This window comes from Salvelinus namaycush, unplaced genomic scaffold (genome assembly GCF_016432855.1).
Source record: "Salvelinus namaycush isolate Seneca unplaced genomic scaffold, SaNama_1.0 Scaffold1775, whole genome shotgun sequence".
Classification (NCBI taxonomy): Eukaryota; Metazoa; Chordata; class Actinopteri; order Salmoniformes; family Salmonidae; genus Salvelinus; species Salvelinus namaycush.
Genome location: NW_024058536.1, coordinates 1 through 20000, shown reverse-complemented (window position 1 = coordinate 20000; position 20000 = coordinate 1). Strand labels below are relative to the sequence as shown.

The 20000-nt window shown below is 48.9% G+C and overlaps 1 protein-coding gene across 1 annotated transcript in view; it reads right to left on the bottom strand.

Moving 5' to 3' along the window:
• LOC120037610 (amyloid-beta A4 precursor protein-binding family A member 1-like) overlaps positions 1–15334 on the bottom strand; it is a gene marked incomplete at its 3' end in the record, with an annotated part of 43282 nt that extends 27948 nt beyond the window's left edge. The window contains exons 1-5 of the mRNA XM_038983607.1: positions 14069–15334; positions 13370–14023; positions 13228–13233; positions 4142–4252; positions 246–285 (exon numbers count right to left, since the gene is read on the bottom strand). Coding sequence (XP_038839535.1) covers positions 246–285; positions 4142–4252; positions 13228–13233; positions 13370–14023; positions 14069–15334 — 2077 coding nt within the window. The remainder of the gene's footprint in view (positions 1–245; positions 286–4141; positions 4253–13227; positions 13234–13369; positions 14024–14068) is intronic.
• Between the last annotated feature and the right edge of the window lie 4666 nt (positions 15335–20000).

Sequence of the window (20000 nt, the reverse complement as noted above, 5' to 3'; positions counted from 1 at the left end):
AGGAGGACAGGGAGGGAACTAAAGGGAGGTCTTACCATCTACATAGGTAGGGAGGGAGGACAGGGAGGGAACTAAAGGGAGGTCTACCATCTACATAGGTAGGGAGGGAGGACAGGGAGGGAACTAAAGGGAGGTCTACCATCTACATAGGTAGGGAAGGAGGACAGGGAGGGAACTAAAGGGAGGTCTTACCGTCCACATAGGTAGGGAGGGAGGACAGGGAGGGAACTAAAGGGAGGTCTTACCGTCCACATAGGTAGGGAAGGAGGCGAGACTTCTCCTGGACTGTAGGTAGAGAAGAGAGACAGAGAACATGTTACTGATGCCGGGTCACACAGACATGGTCATCATAACACTGTCATAACTAGGGGTGTGACATTTAAACGTTTAAACAAAGTAGGAATTGTTAACATTTAGAAAAAATCCCCAAACAAAACCTTTTATTTTATTATCACAGAACAACTACTAACAGGTCACGATCATCAGAAAGTGAAAATTACAATTAAACATATACAGTACCTAACGCAACAATGCTGTAAGTAGGAGACATGCATCTTTAAAATGATTTGCCACGGATATAATAATCATAATAGTAATAATATAATAGTATAAAGCTCTCCACACGTCATCGTTGTTAACAGTTGGGAAAATGGCAGAGTGTGAGACTGGGAAGCGACAGCAGGGAAGTCCTGTATGGCAATACTTTGACAAGTTAAATGAGAAGGTGGAATTGAGCTACAGTGGCAGTACAGAGTTACAGTGGCAGTACAGAACTACAGTAGCAGTACAGAGCTACAGTGGCAGTAGAGGTGCTACATTGGCAGTACAGAGCTACAGTGGCAGTACAGAGCTACAGTGGCAGTACAGTGCTATAGTGGCAGTAGAGAGCTACAGTGGCAGTACAGGTGCTACATTGGCAGTACAGATGCAGAGCTGAAAGGGAGGCACCGTGAGACCCAACCCGTTGCTGGGTATCTCTATTGCTCTAGGTATCCAGGACAGCAGTATGGTGAGCTCCCTCTAGGTATCCAGGACAGCAGTATGGTGAGCTCCCTCTAGGTATCCAGGACAGCAGTAAGGTGATCTCCCTCTAGGTATCCAGGACAGCAGTATGGTGAGCTCCCTCTAGGTATCCAGGACAGCAGTAAGGTGAGCTCCCTCTAGGTATCCAGGACAGCAGTATGGTGAGCTCCCTCTAGGTATCCAGGACAGCAGTATGCTGAGCTCCCTCTAGGTATCCAGGACAGCAGTAAGGTGATCTCCCTCTAGGTATCCAGGACAGCAGTATGGTGATCTCCCTCTATGTATCCAGGACAGCAGTAAGGTGAGCTCCCTCTAGGTATCCAGGACAGCAGTATGGTGATCTCCCTCTAGGTATCCAGGACAGCAGTATGGTGAGCTCCCTCTAGGTATCCAGGACAGCAGTATGGTGAGCTCCCTCTAGGTATCCAGGACAGCAGTAAGGTGAGCTCCCTCTAGGTATCCAGGACAGCAGTAAGGTGAGCTCCCTCTAGGTATCCAGAAGGGCAGTAAGGTGAGCTCCCTCTAGGTATCCAGGACAGCAGTATGGTGAGCTCCCTCTAGGTATCCAGAAGGGCAGTAAGGTGAGCTCCCTCTAGGTATCCAGGACAGCAGTATGGTGAGCTCCCTCTAGGTATCCAGGACAGCAGTAAGGTGAGCTCCCTCTAGGTATCCAGGACAGCAGTATGGTGAGCTCCCTCTAGGTATCCAGAAGGGCAGTAAGGTGATCTCCCTCTAGGTATCCAGGACAGCAGTATGGTGAGCTCCCTCTAGGTATCCAGAAGGGCAGTAAGGTGATCTCCCTCTAGGTATCCAGGACAGCAGTAAGGCCAGCTCCCTCTAGGTATCCAGAAGGGCAGTAAGGTGATCTCCCTCTAGGTATCCAGGACAGCAGTATGGTGAGCTCCCTCTAGGTATCCAGGACAGCAGTATGGTGAGCTCCCTCTAGGTATCCAGGACAGCAGTATGGTGAGCTCCCTCTAGGTATCCAGGACAGCAGTAAGGTGAGCTCCCTCTAGGTATCCAGGACAGCAGTAAGGTGAGCTCCCTCTAGGTATCCAGGACAGCAGTATGGTGAGCTCCCTCTAGGTATCCAGGACAGCAGTATGGTGAGCTCCCTCTAGGTATCCAGGACAGCAGTATGGTGAGCTCCCTCTAGGTATCCAGGACAGCAGTATGGTGAGCTCCCTCTAGGTATCCAGGACAGCAGTAAGGTGAGCTCCCTCTAGGTATCCAGGACAGCAGTTAGGTGAGCTCCCTCTAGGTATCCAGGACAGCAGTTAGGTGAGCTCCCTCTAGGTATCCAGGACAGCAGTAAGGTGAGCTCCCTCTAGGTATCCAGGACAGCAGTTAGGTGAGCTCCCTCTAGGTATCCAGGACAGCAGTTAGGTGAGCTCCCTCTAGGTATCCAGGACAGCAGTAAGGTGAGCTCCCTCTAGGTATCCAGGACAGCAGTAAGGTGAGCTCCCTCTAGGTATCCAGGACAGCAGTAAGGTCAGCTCCCTCTAGGTATCCAGGACAGCAGTAAGGTGAGATCCCTCTAGGTATCCAGGACAGCAGTATGGTGAGCTCCCTCTAGGTATCCAGGACAGCAGTAAGGTGAGCTCCCTCTAGGTATCCAGGACAGCAGTAAGGTGAGCTCCCTCTAGGTATCCAGGACAGCAGTAAGGTGAGCTCCCTCTAGGTATCCAGGACAGCAGTAAGGTGAGCTCCCTCTAGGTATCCAGGACAGCAGTATGGTGAGCTCCCTCTAGGTATCCAGGACAGCAGTAAGGTGAGCTCCCTCTAGGTATCCAGGACAGCAGTAAGGTGAGCTCCCTCTAGGTATCCAGGACAGCAGTATGGTGAGCTCCCTCTAGGTATCCAGGACAGCAGTATGGTGAGCTCCCTCTAGGTATCCAGGACAGCAGTAAGGTGAGCTCCCTCTAGGTATCCAGGACAGCAGTAAGGTGAGCTCCCTCTAGGTATCCAGGACAGCAGTATGGTGAGCTCCCTCTAGGTATCCAGGACAGCAGTATGGTGAGCTCCCTCTAGGTATCCAGGACAGCAGTATGGTGAGCTCCCTCTAGGTATCCAGGACAGCAGTATGGTGAGCTCCCTCTAGGTATCCAGGACAGCAGTATGGTGAGCTCCCTCTAGGTATCCAGGACAGCAGTATGGTGATCTCCCTCTAGGTATCCAGGACAGCAGTTAGGTGATCTCCCTCTAGGTATCCAGGACAGCAGTAAGGTGAGCTCCCTCTAGGTATCCAGGACAGCAGTAAGGTGATCTCCCTCTAGGTATCCAGGACAGCAGTATGGTGAGCTCCCTCTAGGTATCCAGGACAGCAGTAAGGTGAGCTCCCTCTAGGTATCCAGGACAGCAGTTAGGTGAGCTCCCTCTAGGTATCCAGGACAGCAGTTAGGTGAGCTCCCTCTAGGTATCCAGGACAGCAGTAAGGTGAGCTCCCTCTAGGTATCCAGGACAGCAGTTAGGTGAGCTCCCTCTAGGTATCCAGGACAGCAGTTAGGTGAGCTCCCTCTAGGTATCCAGGACAGCAGTAAGGTGAGCTCCCTCTAGGTATCCAGGACAGCAGTAAGGTGAGCTCCCTCTAGGTATCCAGGACAGCAGTAAGGTCAGCTCCCTCTAGGTATCCAGGACAGCAGTAAGGTGAGATCCCTCTAGGTATCCAGGACAGCAGTATGGTGAGCTCCCTCTAGGTATCCAGGACAGCAGTAAGGTGAGCTCCCTCTAGGTATCCAGGACAGCAGTAAGGTCAGCTCCCTCTAGGTATCCAGGACTGTGGTACATTGAACTGCATTGCTCCCTAGCGGTCATCTGAATTTTGAATTCATGTCATTTTCTGATAATTTTTTATTTGTTTAAATGAGAAAATGTGACAGTTTAAATGTTAAGAGAATGTTTACCTTTTGTCACATCCCTAGTCATAACATTATTATAGCAATGTTTTCACTGTCATACCACTGGGGAAGTTCTCAGAGATTGAACCGATGGTTGACTCATTGAAATGTTGGTGGTCAGTATGCAGGAGAAGTGTCATTTCCATTCGTCACACTGCCTGTCTGGTCAAAGTCATCACATTGGACACAGATAGGGACACACAGACACACAACCAACCTACCTCTTTCGTGGAGGGGGGTGGAGACTCGAAGCTGTCACTCCCCTCGAGCATGGGCGTCCGGACGGAAGACTCCGCACCCTGAGGAGAGGCCTGAGAGTCTGAGCCTGGAGACTGGATAGAGAGAGACAATAATACATACATATCCTATAATATAACATTTGAAATGTCTGCATTGTATATATATATATATATATATGTGTAACGTTCACTGTTCATTTTTTATTGTTTATTTCCCTTGTTTACTTCCTGTCTATTTCACATGCTTTGGCAATGAAAACATATATTTCAAATGTCAATAAAGCCCTTTCAATATAGAGAAAGAGAGAGGGGGGGTGTCTGAGAGAGAAGGTGAGAGAGAGAGAGAGGGGGGGGGGTCTGAGAAAGAAGGTGAGAGAGAGAGAGAGAGAGGGGGACAGGGTGGAATGGAAAAAGAGTTGAAGAAGGAGAGGAGAGAGGAGAAAGGGAGGGGAAAGCAGAGGGGGAAAGGAGTAGAATAAGTTATGTCATCCTCCATACACAACACACTGCAGACACAACATCCTGCAGACACAACATCCTGCAGACACAACACACTGCAGACACAACATCCTGCAGACACAACACACTGCAGACACAACATCCTGCAGACACAACATCCTCCATACACAACACACTGCAGACACAACACACTGCAGACACAACATCCTGCAGACACAACATCCTCCATACACAACACACTGCAGACACAACATCCTGCAGACACAACACACTGCAGACACAACACACTGCAGACACAACACACTGCAGACACAACATCCTGCAGACACAACACACTGCAGACACAACATCCTGCAGACACAACACACTGCAGACACAACACACTGCAGACACAACACACTGCAGACACAACATCCTGCAGACACAACACACTGCAGACACAACACACTGCAGACACAACACACTGCAGACACAACATCCTGCAGAAACAACATCCTGCAGACACAACACACTGCAGACACAACACACTGCAGACACAACACACTGCAGACACAACACCCTGCAGACACAACACACTGCAGACACAACACACTGCAGACACAACACCCTGCAGACACAACACACTGCAGACACAACATCCTGCAGACACAACACACTGCAGACACAACACACTGCAGACACAACACACTGCAGACACAACATCCTGCAGACACAACACACTGCAGACACAACACACTGCAGACACAACACCCTGCAGACACAACACACTGCAGACACAACACACTGCAGACACAACACACTGCAGACACAACATCCTGCAGACACAACACACTGCAGACACAACACACTGCAGACACAACATCCTGCAGACACAACACACTGCAGACACAACATCCTGCAGACACAACATCCTGCAGACACAACATCCTGCAGACACAACACACTGCAGACACAACACACTGCAGACACAACACCCTGCAGACACAACACACTGCAGACACAACACACTGCAGACACAACACACTGCAGACACAACATCCTGCAGACACAACACACTGCAGACACAACACACTGCAGACACAACATCCTGCAGACACAACACACTGCAGACACAACATCCTGCAGACACAACATCCTGCAGACACAACATCCTGCAGACACAACACACTGCAGACACAACATCCTGCAGACACAACACACTGCAGACACAACACACTGCAGACACAACACCCTGCAGACACAACACACTGCAGACACAACACACTGCAGACACAACATCCTGCAGACACAACACACTGCAGACACAACATCCTGCAGACACAACACACTGCAGACACAACACACTGCAGACACAACACACTGCAGACACAACACACTGCAGACACAACACACTGCAGACACAACACACTGCAGACACAACACACTGCAGACACAACATCCTGCAGACACAACACACTGCAGACACAACACACTGCAGACACAACATCCTGCAGACACAACACACTGCAGACACAACACACTGCAGACACAACACCCTGCAGACACAACACACTGCAGACACAACATTCTGCAGACACAACATCCTGCAGACACAACACACTGCAGACACAACATCCTGCAGACACAACACACTGCAGACACAACACACTGCAGACACAACACCCTGCAGACACAACACACTGCAGACACAACACACTGCAGACACAACATCCTGCAGACACAACACACTGCAGACACAACACACTGCAGACACAACACACTGCAGACACAACATCCTGCAGACACAACACACTGCAGACACAACATCCTGCAGACACAACATCCTGCAGACACAACATCCTGCAGACACAACACACTGCAGACACAACATCCTGCAGACACAACACACTGCAGACACAACATCCTGCAGACACAACACACTGCAGACACAACACACTGCAGACACAACATCCTGCAGACACAACACACTGCAGACACAACACACTGCAGACACAACATCCTGCAGACACAACACACTGCAGACACAACACACTGCAGACACAACATCCTGCAGACACAACACACTGCAGACACAACATCCTGCAGACACAACATCCTGCAGACACAACATCCTGCAGACACAACATCCTGCAGACACAACACACTGCAGACACAACATCCTGCAGACACAACACACTGCAGACACAACACACTGCAGACACAACACACTGCAGACACAACACACTGCACTACTACTGAGAAAGAAGACTTACAGTGCATTCGGAAAGTATTCAGAACCCTTCACTTTTTCCACATTTTGTTACGTTACAGCCTTATTCTAAAATGTATTAAATTGTTTTTTTCCCCTCATCAATCTACACCCAATACCCCATAATGACAAGGCAAAAACAGGTTTTTAGAAATGTTTGCTAATTTATAAAAAATATATATACAATTAAATATTACATTTACATAAGTATTCAGACCTTTTACTCAGTACTTTGTTGAAGTACCTTTGGCAGCGATTACAGCATTGAGTCTTCTTGGGTATGACGCTACAAGCTTGGCACACCTGTATTTAGGGAGTTTCTCCCATTCTTCTTCGCAGATCCTCTCAAGCTCTGTCAGGTTGGATGGGGAGCATTGCTGCATGGCTATTTTCAGGTCTCTCCAGAGATGTTCAAATCCGGGCTCTGGCTGGGCCACTCAAGGACATTCAGAGACTTGTCCCGAAGCCACTCCTGCGTTGTCTTGGCTGTGTCTTTAAGGTTGTTGTCTTGTTAGAAGGTGAACCATTGACCCAGTATGGAGCAGGTTTACATCAAGGATCTCTCTCTATTTTGCTCAGTTCATCTTTCCCTCAATCCTGACTAGTCTCCTAGTCCCTGCCACTAAAAAACATCCCCACAGCATGATGTTGCCACCACCATGATTGACCATAGAGATGGTGCCAGGTTTCCTCCAGACGTGACCCTTGGCATTCAGGCCAGAGAGTTCAATCTTGGTTTCAACAGACCAGAGAATCTTGTTTCACATGGTCTGAGAGTCTTTAGGTGCCTTTTGGCAAACTCCAAGCGGGCTGTCATGTGCATTTTACTGAGGAGTGGCTTCCATCTGGCCACTCTACCATAAAGGCCTGATTGGTGGAGTGCTCCAGAGATGGTTATCCTTCTGGAAGGTTCTCCCATCTCCACAGAGGAACTCTAGAGCTCTGTCACAGTGACCATCGGGTTCTTGATGCTCAGCTCAGGCCGTGTCACTGTGTTCTTGAGGACCTTCAATGCTGCAGAAATGTTTTGGTACTCTTCCCCAGATATGTGCCTCGACACAATCCTGTCTCGGAGCTCAACAGACAATTCCTTCGACCTCATGGCTTGGTTTTTGCTCTGACATGCACTGTCAACTGTTGGACCTTATGTAGACAGGTGTGTGCCTTTCCAAATCATGTCCAATCAATTGAATTTACCACAGGTGTACTCCAATCAAGTTGTAGAAACATCTAAAGGATGATCAGTGGAAACAGGATGCACCTGAGCTCAATTTCAAGTCTCATAGGAAAGGGTCTGAATACTTATGTAAACAAGTTTATTTTATTTTATACATTTGCAAAAAAATCCATGCTCCATTGCCGATAGTTCTAGTACAATCAACAGCCATGTCACAGTGGCTGAACACACTGCGTACAGGGACCTGATCTGATAACATGTAATCCATTTATAATGCTACTTACTGCTATAGACATGCTAATGCAGGAGATACAGCCCACAGTAATGCAGGAGATATAGCCCACAGTAATGCAGGAGATACAGTATAGCCCACACTAATGCAGGAGATATAGCCCACAGTAATGCAGGAGATACAGCCCACAGTAATGCAGGAGATACAGCCCACAGTAATGCAGGAGGTATAGCCCACAGTAATGCAGGAGATATAGCCCACAGTAATGCAGGAGATATAGCCCACAGTAATGCAGGAGATACAGCCCACAGTAATGCAGGAGATATAGCCCACAGTAATGCAGGAGATACAGCCCACAGTAATGCAGGAGATACAGCCCACAGTAATGCAGGAGGTATAGCCCACAGTAATGCAGGAGATATAGCCCACAGTAATGCAGGAGATATAGCCCACAGTAATGCAGGAGATATAGCCCACAGTAATGCAGGAGATACAGCCCACAGTAATGCAGGAGATATAGCCCACAGTAATGCAGGAGATATAGCCCACAGTAATGCAGGAGATACAGTATAGCCCACAGTAATGCAGGAGATATAGCCCACAGTAATGCAGGAGATATAGCCCACAGTAATGCAGGAGATATAGCCCACAGTAATGCAGGAGATATAGCCCACAGTAATGCAGGAGATATAGCCCACAGTAATGCAGGAGATATAGCCCACAGTAATGCAGGAGATACAGTATAGCCCACAGTAATGCAGGAGATATAGCCCACAGTAATGCAGGAGATACAGTATAGCCCACAGTAATGCAGGAGATATAGCCCACAGTAATGCAGGAGATATAGCCCACAGTAATGCAGGAGATATAGCCCGCAGTAATGCAGGAGATATAGCCCACAGTAATGCAGGAGATATAGCCCACAGTAATATGCTCCAGGGGTACAACCCACTCTGGCAAACAACTGTAGGATACAACCCCTCAGACTGATATCTACCCAGCCGTCAGCAGAACTGGCAACACAGCCGAGGATAAAACCCTCTTCTGAGACCCTCTTCTGTATCTACCATGCCACAAGAAGAACTGGCAACCCACTGTGGGATAAACAAACCTCTAACGGATCTATTAAGCCAGCAGGAGAACTGGCAACCCACTCTAGGATAAACAACCCTCTGATCTATTTAAACAGCAGCAGAACTGGCAACCCGCTGAAGGATAAACAGCCCTCTAACTGATCTATTTAACCCGCAGCAGAACTGGCAACCCGCTGAAGGATAAACAGCCCTTATAACTGATCTATTTAACCAGCAGCAGAACTGGCAACCTTTGGTTCATCAAAACCCTGTTATCCAGCACAGAAAACCCACCCAGGTTAACGCATAAATATTTTACAACAATATTCACTATTCTGTTATGTCATACAGCACAAGTGGGAATGGCTTCCAGGTTAAAGGTCCAATGCAGCCATTTTTATCTCAATATCAAATCATTTCTGGGTAACAATGAAGTAACATACTGTGATTTTTTTCAATTGAAACGGTCAAAATAAATGGTGGCTATCCTTCTGTCTGTGCTGTCCTGCTACTGTGCTAGGCTACTGGTACTGTCTCCACAGTATGTGATGCCTTTGTACCAAGGCTGAGCACCGCTCTACACATTTATTATAAGCTAGAAGAATTCACCATGGAATGAGGGACGGGGGGACAGGGGGACGGGGGGACGGGGACAGGGGGACAGGGGGGTGTACAGACAGAGGCCTGATATGGAGGAAAACAGCCATTCTCTTCATGTTATTGGATACCTGCTGAAATAGTCTCTTCTCCCGTGACTCCCCCCTCTCCCCCTCACCAACCCCCCTGCACCCACCCGATCCCCACCACCAATCCCCCTTTACCAGCCCCAACTGCCCCTCTCCCCATCCCCAACCCCCTCCCTGCACCCTGCACCCTCCGACCCCCCCTCTCCCCACCACCTCAACCTCAACCCCATCACCAACCCCCCCCTTCATGGCACACACAGAGCAGCATGCCCTCTCCCTCTCTCTATGCCTCTTCCCTAGTTCTCACTGACACACGCGCTCGCTATACTAATTAATAGAGAGAGTGTGTGTGTCTGAGTGAAAAAGAGGGAGGGACATGGATGGTGAGAGAGAAAGAGGGATGGTGAGAGAGAGAAAGAGGGATGGTGAGAGAGTGAAAGAGGGATGTTGGGAGAGAGAAAGAGGGATGGTGAGAGAGAGAAAGAGGGATGGTGGGAGAGAGAAACATGGATGGTGAGAGAGAAAGAGGGATGTTGGGAGAGAGAAAGAGGGATGGTGGGAGAGAGAAACATGGATGGTGAGAGAGAAAGAGGGATGTTGGGAGAGAGAAACATGGATGGTGAGAGAGAGAAAGAAGGATGGTGGGAGAGAGAAACATGGATGGTGGGAGAGAGAAACATGGATGGTGGGAGAGAGAAACATGGATGGTGAGAGAGAGAAAGATTGATGGTGAGAGAGAGAAAGAGGGATGGTGAGAGAGTGAAAGAGGGATGGTGAGAGAGAGAAAGAGGGATGGTGAGAGAGAGAAAGAGGGATGGTGAGAGAGTGAAAGAGGGATGGTGGGAGAGAGAAACATGGATGGTGAGAGAGAGAAAGAGGGATGGTGAGAGAGAGAAACATGGATGGTGAGAGAGAGAAACGTGGATGGTGAGAGAGAGAAAGAGGGATGGTGAGAGAGAGAAACATGGATGGTGAGAGAGAGAAACATGGATGGTGGGAGAGAGAAAGAGGGATGGTGAGAGAGAGAAAGAGGGATGGTGAGAGAGAAACATGGATGGTGAGAGAGAGAAACATGGATGGTGAGAGAGAGAAACATGGATGGTGAGAGAGAGAAACATGGATGGTGGGAGAGAGAAAGAGGGATGGTGAGAGAGAGAAAGAGGGATGGTGAGAGAGAGAAAGAGGGAGCAGGAGAGGTAGTGGGAAGGAGGTCCATTACATTCTTAGATCCAGCAATCCTCTCTTCCTCATTCTCTCACATCCCTCTTTGTCTCCCTGTCTTCCTCCCTCTCTCACATACCTCTTTGTCGCCCTGTCTTCCTCCCTCTCTCACATCCCTCTTTGTCGCCCTGTCTTCCTCCCTCTCTCACATCCCTCTTTGTCGCCCTGTCTTCCTCCCTCTCTCACATCCCTCTTTGTCGCCCTGTCTTCCTCCCTCTCTCACATCCCTCTTTGTCGCCCTGTCTTCCTCCCTCTCTCACATCCCTCTTTGTCACCCTGTCTTCCTCCCTCTCTCACATCCCTCTTTGTCACCCTGTCTTCCTCCCTCTCTCACATACCTCTTTGTCGCCCTGTCTTCCTCCCTCTCTCACATCCCTCTTTGTCGCCCTGTCTTCCTCCCTCTCTCACATCCCTCTTTGTCGCCCTGTCTTCCTCCCTCTCTCACATCCCTCTTTGTCGCCCTGTCTTCCTCCCTCTCCCCCTCTGTTATCAGTGTCAGGATGTCTACAATGCATTTAGGAAAGTATTCAGACCCCTTGACTTTTTCCACATTTTGTTAGGTTACAGTCTTGTCCTAAAATTGAATAAATTCATATTTTTCCAAGCCTTGAGGTCAAAGGAATTGTCCGTAGAGCTCTGAGACAGGATTGTGTCGAGGGTAACAAAGGGAAACAGAAAATGTTTGCAGCATTGTAGATGTTTTACAACGGCAGGAACTGGGAGACTAGTCAGGATCGAGGGAAAGATGAACGGAGCAAAGTATAGAGAGATCCTTGATGAAAACTTGCTCCAGAGCGCACAGGATCTCAGACTGGGGCAAAGGTTCACCTTCCAACAAGTCAATGACTTATTGGACACAGCCAAGACAACACAGGAGTGGCTTCGGGACAAGTCTCTGAATGTCCTTGAGTGGCCCAGCCAGAGCCTGGACTTGAACCCGATCGAACATCTCCGGAGAGATCTGAAAATAGCTGTGCAGCGACGCTCCCCATCCAACATGACAGAGCTTGAGAGGATCTGCAGAGAATAATGGGAGAAACTCCCAAAATGCAGGTGTGCCAAGCTTGTAGTGTCATACCCAAGAAGACTCTAGAACGTTATAGCTACCAAAGGTGCTTCAACAAAGTTCTCTAAACACCTGTTTTTGCTTTGTCATTATGGGGTATTGTGATGTCATTATGGGGTATTGTGATGTCATTATGGGGTATTGTGGGTAGACTGATGAGGGAAAAAAACATTTAATCATTTTTAGAATAGGGCTGTAACGTAACAAAATATGGAAAAAGTTAAGAGGTCTGAATACTTTCTGAATGCACTGTGTGTCTGGCGGCAAGGACAGCTCCATTTGCAGGGCTAACTCTGACTGAGGATAGGTGGGGTGCTGCAGCAGAGCAGGGCTAACTCTGACTGTGGAGAGGAGAGGTGGGGTGCTGCAGCAGAGCAGGGCTAACTCTGACTGTGGAGAGGAGAGGAAAATAGAGAATAGGGGAGGATAAGAGAGGAGGAAAGGAGGAGAGAGGACAGGAGAGAAGAGGAGAGAGGAAGGAGAGAAGATAGTAGGAGAGGCGAGGCGAGGCGAGGCGAGGCGAGGCGAGGCGAGGAGAGGAGAGGAGAGGAGAGGTGGAGAGGAGAGGAGAGGAGAGGAGAGGAGAGGAGAGGAGAGGAGAGGAGAGGAGAGGAGAGGAGATAGTAGGAGAGGAGGGGATAGAGGGACAGGAGAGAGGAGGAGAGGAGGAGGAGTAGACAGCCACCACTCAGAAAGGAAAGGGAACAAGTATGACAGACAACTCAGAGGAGAAGAGAGAGAAACAGAGAGATGAAGTAGTAGATAGAGTTATGATGTGAAAGGGGGATGGGGATAAACAAAAAGAGGGGAACAGTGTCATGGCTTTATCTCAATAGTCTACAGTGGCTTCCTCTTTTCCTCACCTCCTCTCCTTCATCTGCACTAATCACACACACACAAACACACAGGTGACTGAACACACACACACACACACACACACACACACACACACACACACACACACACACACACACACACACACACACACACACACACACACACACACACACACACACACACACACAGTCTTGTATAAAGCACTACTCACGTCGCCACCTAGTGAGGGCTGCAGGTCACAACACTCAGCGGTGGGGCTCAGGTCCTGTCTCATCACCCAGATGGGCTCTTTAGGTTCATCAGGGGTATAGGGTGACCTCACCGTCCTGGTCTTCACCTCTTCTATGGCCTCCTTGATGTCCTTTATGGCCAGGGAGATGGCGTCTCTCTTTTCACGACTGTTACGAACCCCAGACCAGTCGTCAGAGTCTGCTGGGGCTGGGAAGCTCTCTTCTTCACTCTCATCTCCCTCTCCTTCTATCTCTCCCTTCCGGTATGTGGAGTCTGTGGGCGCATCGGATTGAGAATTGTGAGCGTGTTCGGATTCGGGCCACTCTCCCTCCTCTTCCTCTCCTCCTTCCATCATGTCCTCTTCCTCTCCTCCCTCCCGTAGCCCGGCAGCAGCTCTGTCCAGACTCTGAGAGCTGAGACTCTCTCTGACCTCGGCTACGATCATGTCGATGTCCTCTTCCCCGTCCTGGTCGCAACTGTCTGCCCGTGGGTACGGAGCAAACTCCGCCTCCTTCTCCGGGCTGTCCGACTCCCCGTCCGAGCGTTCATCGTAGTGGTGGAGCCGTGACCCCACCGCCTCCTGCTGTCGGTAGTCCCCGCCTCCTTCCCGCCCCTCAAACAGACGGAACCCCGCCTTCCTCTGCTGGAGGTTCTCATTGGAGTCCATAGGCTCTGCAACCTTTGCGGCAGAAGAGGGAGCATCGCCGATCTCCTCGTAGACGTGTTCTGTCAGGGAGTAGTCGTAGGCTTCAGAATACGCCTCGTCTTCTGGCTCCACCCCTTCCTCCACGCTGCTGTCCCGCCCCCCTGGTCTGCTGGCCCCTCCCCCACGGCGGTAGAGAGGCTGGGTGTAGACGTAGTTGGAGTAACCTCCTCCAGGGTTCAGGGTCTCCTCTGCCTCCTCCTGACTGGGGGGTCTCCCAACATCTGGTAGGGGTTCCCGGGGTAAGGGAGGGGGCTGAGGGGGGTAGTTGAGGTTCAGGTTGGGGTGAGGGTGAGGGTGTTGTTGCTCTGACTCAGCACTCTCTGTGTATCCCTCTGCCTCTGGGCGAAGTGTCACCTCGTAGGTACCTCCGTCCTCCTCCTCAGGATCTAGTGCCATGACGGCATCGCCCTCCGCCCGGTCTGTGTGTGTGTGGAAACCGCTTTCCGTGCTAGCAGAACGAGCTAATGCATAATCATCACCCTCTCTCTCCCTCTCTCTCTCATCTCTCTGTTCACTCTTATCCTCCTCCGGCTCATCTGATTTTGGGGGTAGAGAGTGAACAGGCTGTGGGCCTGGTGGAGGTGGTTGCTCCTCCGGTTCATCTGGTTGTGGGGGTAGAGAGTGAACAGGCTGTGGGCCTGGTGGAGGTTGTTGCTCCTCCGGCTCATCTGGTTGTGGGGGTAGAGAGTGAACAGGCTGTGGGCATGGTGGAGGTGGTTGCTCCTCTGGTTCATCTGGTTGTGGGGGTAGAGAGTGAACAGGCTGTGGGCCTGGTGGGGGTGGTTGTTGTTGCTGGGCCCTCTCAGCCTCTCTCTGCTGTCTCTGTGTGCGTCTCTGCTGCTGTGCTCTGAGCCTGGCCTCACTGTCCTCCTGTCTGCGGTAACGTGTCACTGCAGGTCGCGGGATGGGCTGAGACTGACCCTGGGCCTGCTGGGGCTGAAGCTGGGGCTGCTGGGGAGGGGACTGGGCCCCCTGGTGCAGCTCTGCCTCTGGCTCCTCTGTTGACCTCCGCTGTGGGGCTCCTCTGATTCTGCTGCCACCTGCACCAGGGGCCTCATTATAACTCCTGTAGCGCGGAGCAGCGTGGTTGTTGTTTTCACTACTATGGTTGCTAGGCTGCCGGGGTCGCCTGCTGTTTGTGGCAGTGTTGTTGTCGTGGCGACGGCGTTGAGGAGGGGGCAAGTCGGCTTCCACGTCCTCGCTCAGTTCCTGGCCTAACTCCGACTCCTGGGGGTTCATGGCTGCCTCGGATTGGTTGAGAGGAAGAGGGGGGATGGGTTTAGGCAAAATGCATGGTCTGCCGTCGTGTGGGAGACAAGCAGCTCAGATCTTCTGAGGCAAAGAGAGAGAGAGAAAGAGAGGGAGATAGTTAGAACACTATTTTAATCCATCACATGCTGAACTGAGTTAATAACAAAGTTAACGAATGAATGACAGAGTACAATATGACATTTTATGAAATAGTTTGGGGAATGGCCTCGTCTCTGAGGAAGATGGTGTGATGGCAGGGGCCGCTGGCATCGAAAACCTGCTGGGGAAAAGGATTTCTAATGGCAGGCTTTAAGGTTATTATAGCTGGAGGTGGTGGGGAGGTGGATGGTGGATGGAGGTCGAAAACGTTTGCTTGGAAAAACAGTAAGTGAGAGAACAAAGGGTAAGTTGACATAGAAATACATCCCAACATTTACTCCCATTGGTTGAGAGAGAGGAAGGTGATAATTCCCAGTGAGACCATAGGTTAAACAGCCCTCTTGAGGAATGGGAAAGGTGGATACCTAGTCAGTTATACTACTGGATGGGAAAGGTGGATACCTAGTCAGTTATACAACTGGATGGGAAAGGTGGATACCTAGTCAGTTATACTACTGGATGGGAAAGGTGGATACCTAGTCAGTTATACAACTGGATGGGAAAGGTGGATACCTAGTCAGTTATACAACTGGATGGGAAAGGTGGATACCTAGTCAGTTATACAACTGGATGGGAAAGGTGGATACCTAGTCAGTTATACTACTGGATGGGAAAGGTGGATACCTAGTCAGTTATACTACTGGATGGGAAAGGTGGATACCTAGTCAGTTATACTACTGAATGGGAAAGGTGGATACCTAGTCAGTTATACTACTGAATGGGAAAGGTGGATACCTAGTCAGTTATACTACTGAATGGGAAAGGTGGATACCTAGTCAGTTATACTACTGAATGGGAAAGGTGGATACCTAGTCAGTTATACTACTGGATGGGAAAGGTGGATACCTAGTCAGTTATACTACTGGATGGGAAAGGTGGATACCTAGTCAGTTATACTACTGGATGGGAAAGGTGGATACCTAGTCAGTTATACTACTGAATGGGAAAGGTGGATACCTAGTCAGTTATACAACTGGATGGGAAAGGTGGATACCTAGTCAGTTATACTACTGAATGGGAAAGGTGGATACCTAGTCAGTTATACTACTGGATGGGAAAGGTGGATACCTAGTCAGTTATACAACTGGATGGGAAAGGTGGATACCTAGTCAGTTATACTACTGAATGGGAAAGGTGGATACCTAGTCAGTTATACAACTGGATGGGAAAGGTGGATACCTAGTCAGTTATACTACTGAAAGGAAAGGTGGATACCTAGTCAGTTATACAACTGGATGGGAAAGGTGGATACCTAGTCAGTTATACAACTGGATGCCTTCAACTGAAACGTGTCTCCCGCATTTAACCCAACCCCTCTGAATCAGAGAGGTGTAGTGGACTGCCTTAATCAACATCCACGTTTTAACCACCTTGCTCAGGGGTAGAACGACAGATTTTTACCTTGTCAGCTCGGGGATTCGATCCAGCAACCTTTCGGTTATTGGTCCAACGCTCTAACCACTAGACCACCTGCTGCCATGTGTGGAATGTGCATTACTGTTCTGTGATTATAGGCTATAAGGTAAATAGGTGACTGACATGCCACACATGGCTAATAGGAAAGAGGAGAAGAAACTGATGATGATACGTTTGTATTCATTTCCACTATGAATAGTAGGATAGAAAGTGATTTATATTATTCTTACTGGATGAAGTTAAACAAGCATAAACCAGCCTTCCTGATTGAACTTGACCCGCCTCCTGATTGAACTTGACCCGCCTTCCTGATTGAACTTGACCCGCCTTCCTGATTGAACTTGACCCGCCTTCCTGATTGAACTTGACCCGCCTTCCTGATTGAACTTGACTAGCCTTCCTGATTGAAATTGACCCGCCTTCCTGATTGAACTTGACCCGCCTCCTGATTGAACTTGACCCGCCTTCCTGATTGAACTTGACCCGCCTTCCTGATTGAACTTGACCCGCCTTCCTGATTGAACTTGACCCGCCTTCCTGATTGAACTTGACTAGCCTTCCTGATTGAAATTGACCCGCCTTCCTGATTGAACTTGACCAGCCTTCCTGATTGAAATTGACCCGCCATCCTGATTGAACTTGACTAGCCTTCCTGATTGAAATTGACCAGCCTTCCTGATTGAACTTGACTAGCCTTCCTGATTGAACTTGACCCGCCTTCCTGATTGAACTTGACCAGCCTTCCTGATTGAAATTGACCCGCCTTCCTGATTGAACTTGACCCGCCTTCCTGATTGAACTTGACTAGCCTTCCTGATTGAAATTGACCCGCCTTCCTGATTGAACTTGACCCGCCTTCCTGATTGAACTTGACTCGCCTTCCTGATTGAACTTGACTAGCCTTCCTGATTGAACTTGACCAGCCTTCCTGATTGAACTTGACCCGCCTTCCTGATTGAAATTGACCCGCCTTCCTGATTGAACTTGACCCGCCTTCCTGATACAAACTGAAACTCAATTTTAAAAGGATATTAGTAACTTTTAAATGACAATGAAAGTTCAGTAAAACTATTTCTTTACGAGGAAAAACCACAGCGTCTCATTACTGAAACCTTCATCAATCGGAGCATTGAGTTTTTAATGCCATAAATCATGAGACAGCTGGACCACAGTAACAACTTCATCATAGACCTACTACTCACTTACCCTCTGTTGAGGATGCTTCCCCCTCTGAGTCCAGAGCTCTCCCCTGACCCACTCACACACACCAGCACGCGCACACACACGCACACACACGCACGCACGCACACACACACACACACACACACACACACACACCAGCATGCACACACACACACACACCAGCATGCACACACACACACACAAACACACCCGCACACACACACACACACACACACACACACTCACACACTCTCACACACACACCAGCATGCACACACACACCAGCATGCACACACACACACACACACACACACACCAGCACACACACTCACACACTCTCACACTCTCACACTCTCACACCAGCATGCACACATACACCAGCATGCACACACACACAAAGAACCCCTGGAGGTCTATCCTCTTCCATATCTCCTTTAATGGTTCCACAGCTGGTTACAATACAAGTGTTTGGGACTGTGTGTGTGTGTGTGTGTGTGTGTGTGTGTGTGTGTGTGTGTGTGTGTGTGTGTGTGTGTGTGTGTGTGTGTGTGTGTGTGTGTGTGTGTGTGTGTGTGTGTGTGTGTGACATTGACCCACTTAGTGCTGTGAAAAGCCACGGTGGGCAGAAAGAGAGAGAAAGCTCTCATGTCTTCAGGTCTGGGAGAGAGAGAATTCCACACACACAGTCCCAGAGGCAGATCAGCGTGACTAGGATCAGTCATAAAGAAATATATATAACTCAAACTGTGCATACTAAATCAAATCAAATCGTATTGGTCACACACACATACATGAAATCCTTACTACCACCGACACCAGACATTCAGTTAATCATTGAAAGGAATACAGGACCTGTTTTGATCATATCATTGCCTAGACTGGTCAAAGCTTTATCAAATCAAATCAAATGTATTTATATAGCCCTTCTTACATCAGCTGATATCTCAAAGTGCTGTACAGAAACCCAGCCTAAAACCCCAAACAGCAAGCAATGCAGGTGTAAACCTTTTGAATTTTAACTACGACATCAAAAGAGGACCACCCTGCTACAGTACTGAAGTACTCTGAGTTTAAATAAACTGATCATAGCACCACGGTTCTAGACTCCACATCTTCCCCTATGCCTTACAACTATTTACTGTACAGCATTAAAAAAGGAGGAAACGTTTAACCCTCATACTACCGACTGGGACCATTTAACCGTCATACTACCGACCGGGACCATTTAACCCTCATACTACCGACCGGGACCATTTAACCGTCATACTACCGACTGGAACCATTTAACCCTCATACTACCGACTGGGACCATTTAACCGTCATACTACCGACTGGGACCATTTAAACCCTCATACTACCGGACCGGGACCATTTAAAACCGTCATAGACTACCAACCGGGACCATTTAACCCTCATACTACCGACCGGACCATTTAACCGTCATACTACCGAGCTGAACCTTTAAAAGAAAAAAAAAAAAAAAAATAAGAAAAAAAAAAAAAAAGAAGAAAAAAAACAAAAAAAAAAAAAAAAAAAAAAAATAACAAAAAATAAAGAAACAAAAAAAGCCCTCATACTACCCGACTGTGACATCTAAACCGTCTACTACCGAGCGGGACCATTTAACCCTCATACTACCGACTGGGACCATTTAACCTTCATACTACCGACCGGGACCATTTAACCGTCATACTACCGACTGGGACCATTTAACCCTCATACTACCGACTGGGACCATTTAACCCTCATACTAACAACTGGGACCGTTTAACCCTCATACTACCGACTGGAGTTAATACCGACCGGGACCATTTAACCGTCATACTACCGACTGGAACCATTTAACCGTCATACTACCGACTGGGACCATTTAACCCTCATACCACCGACTGGGACC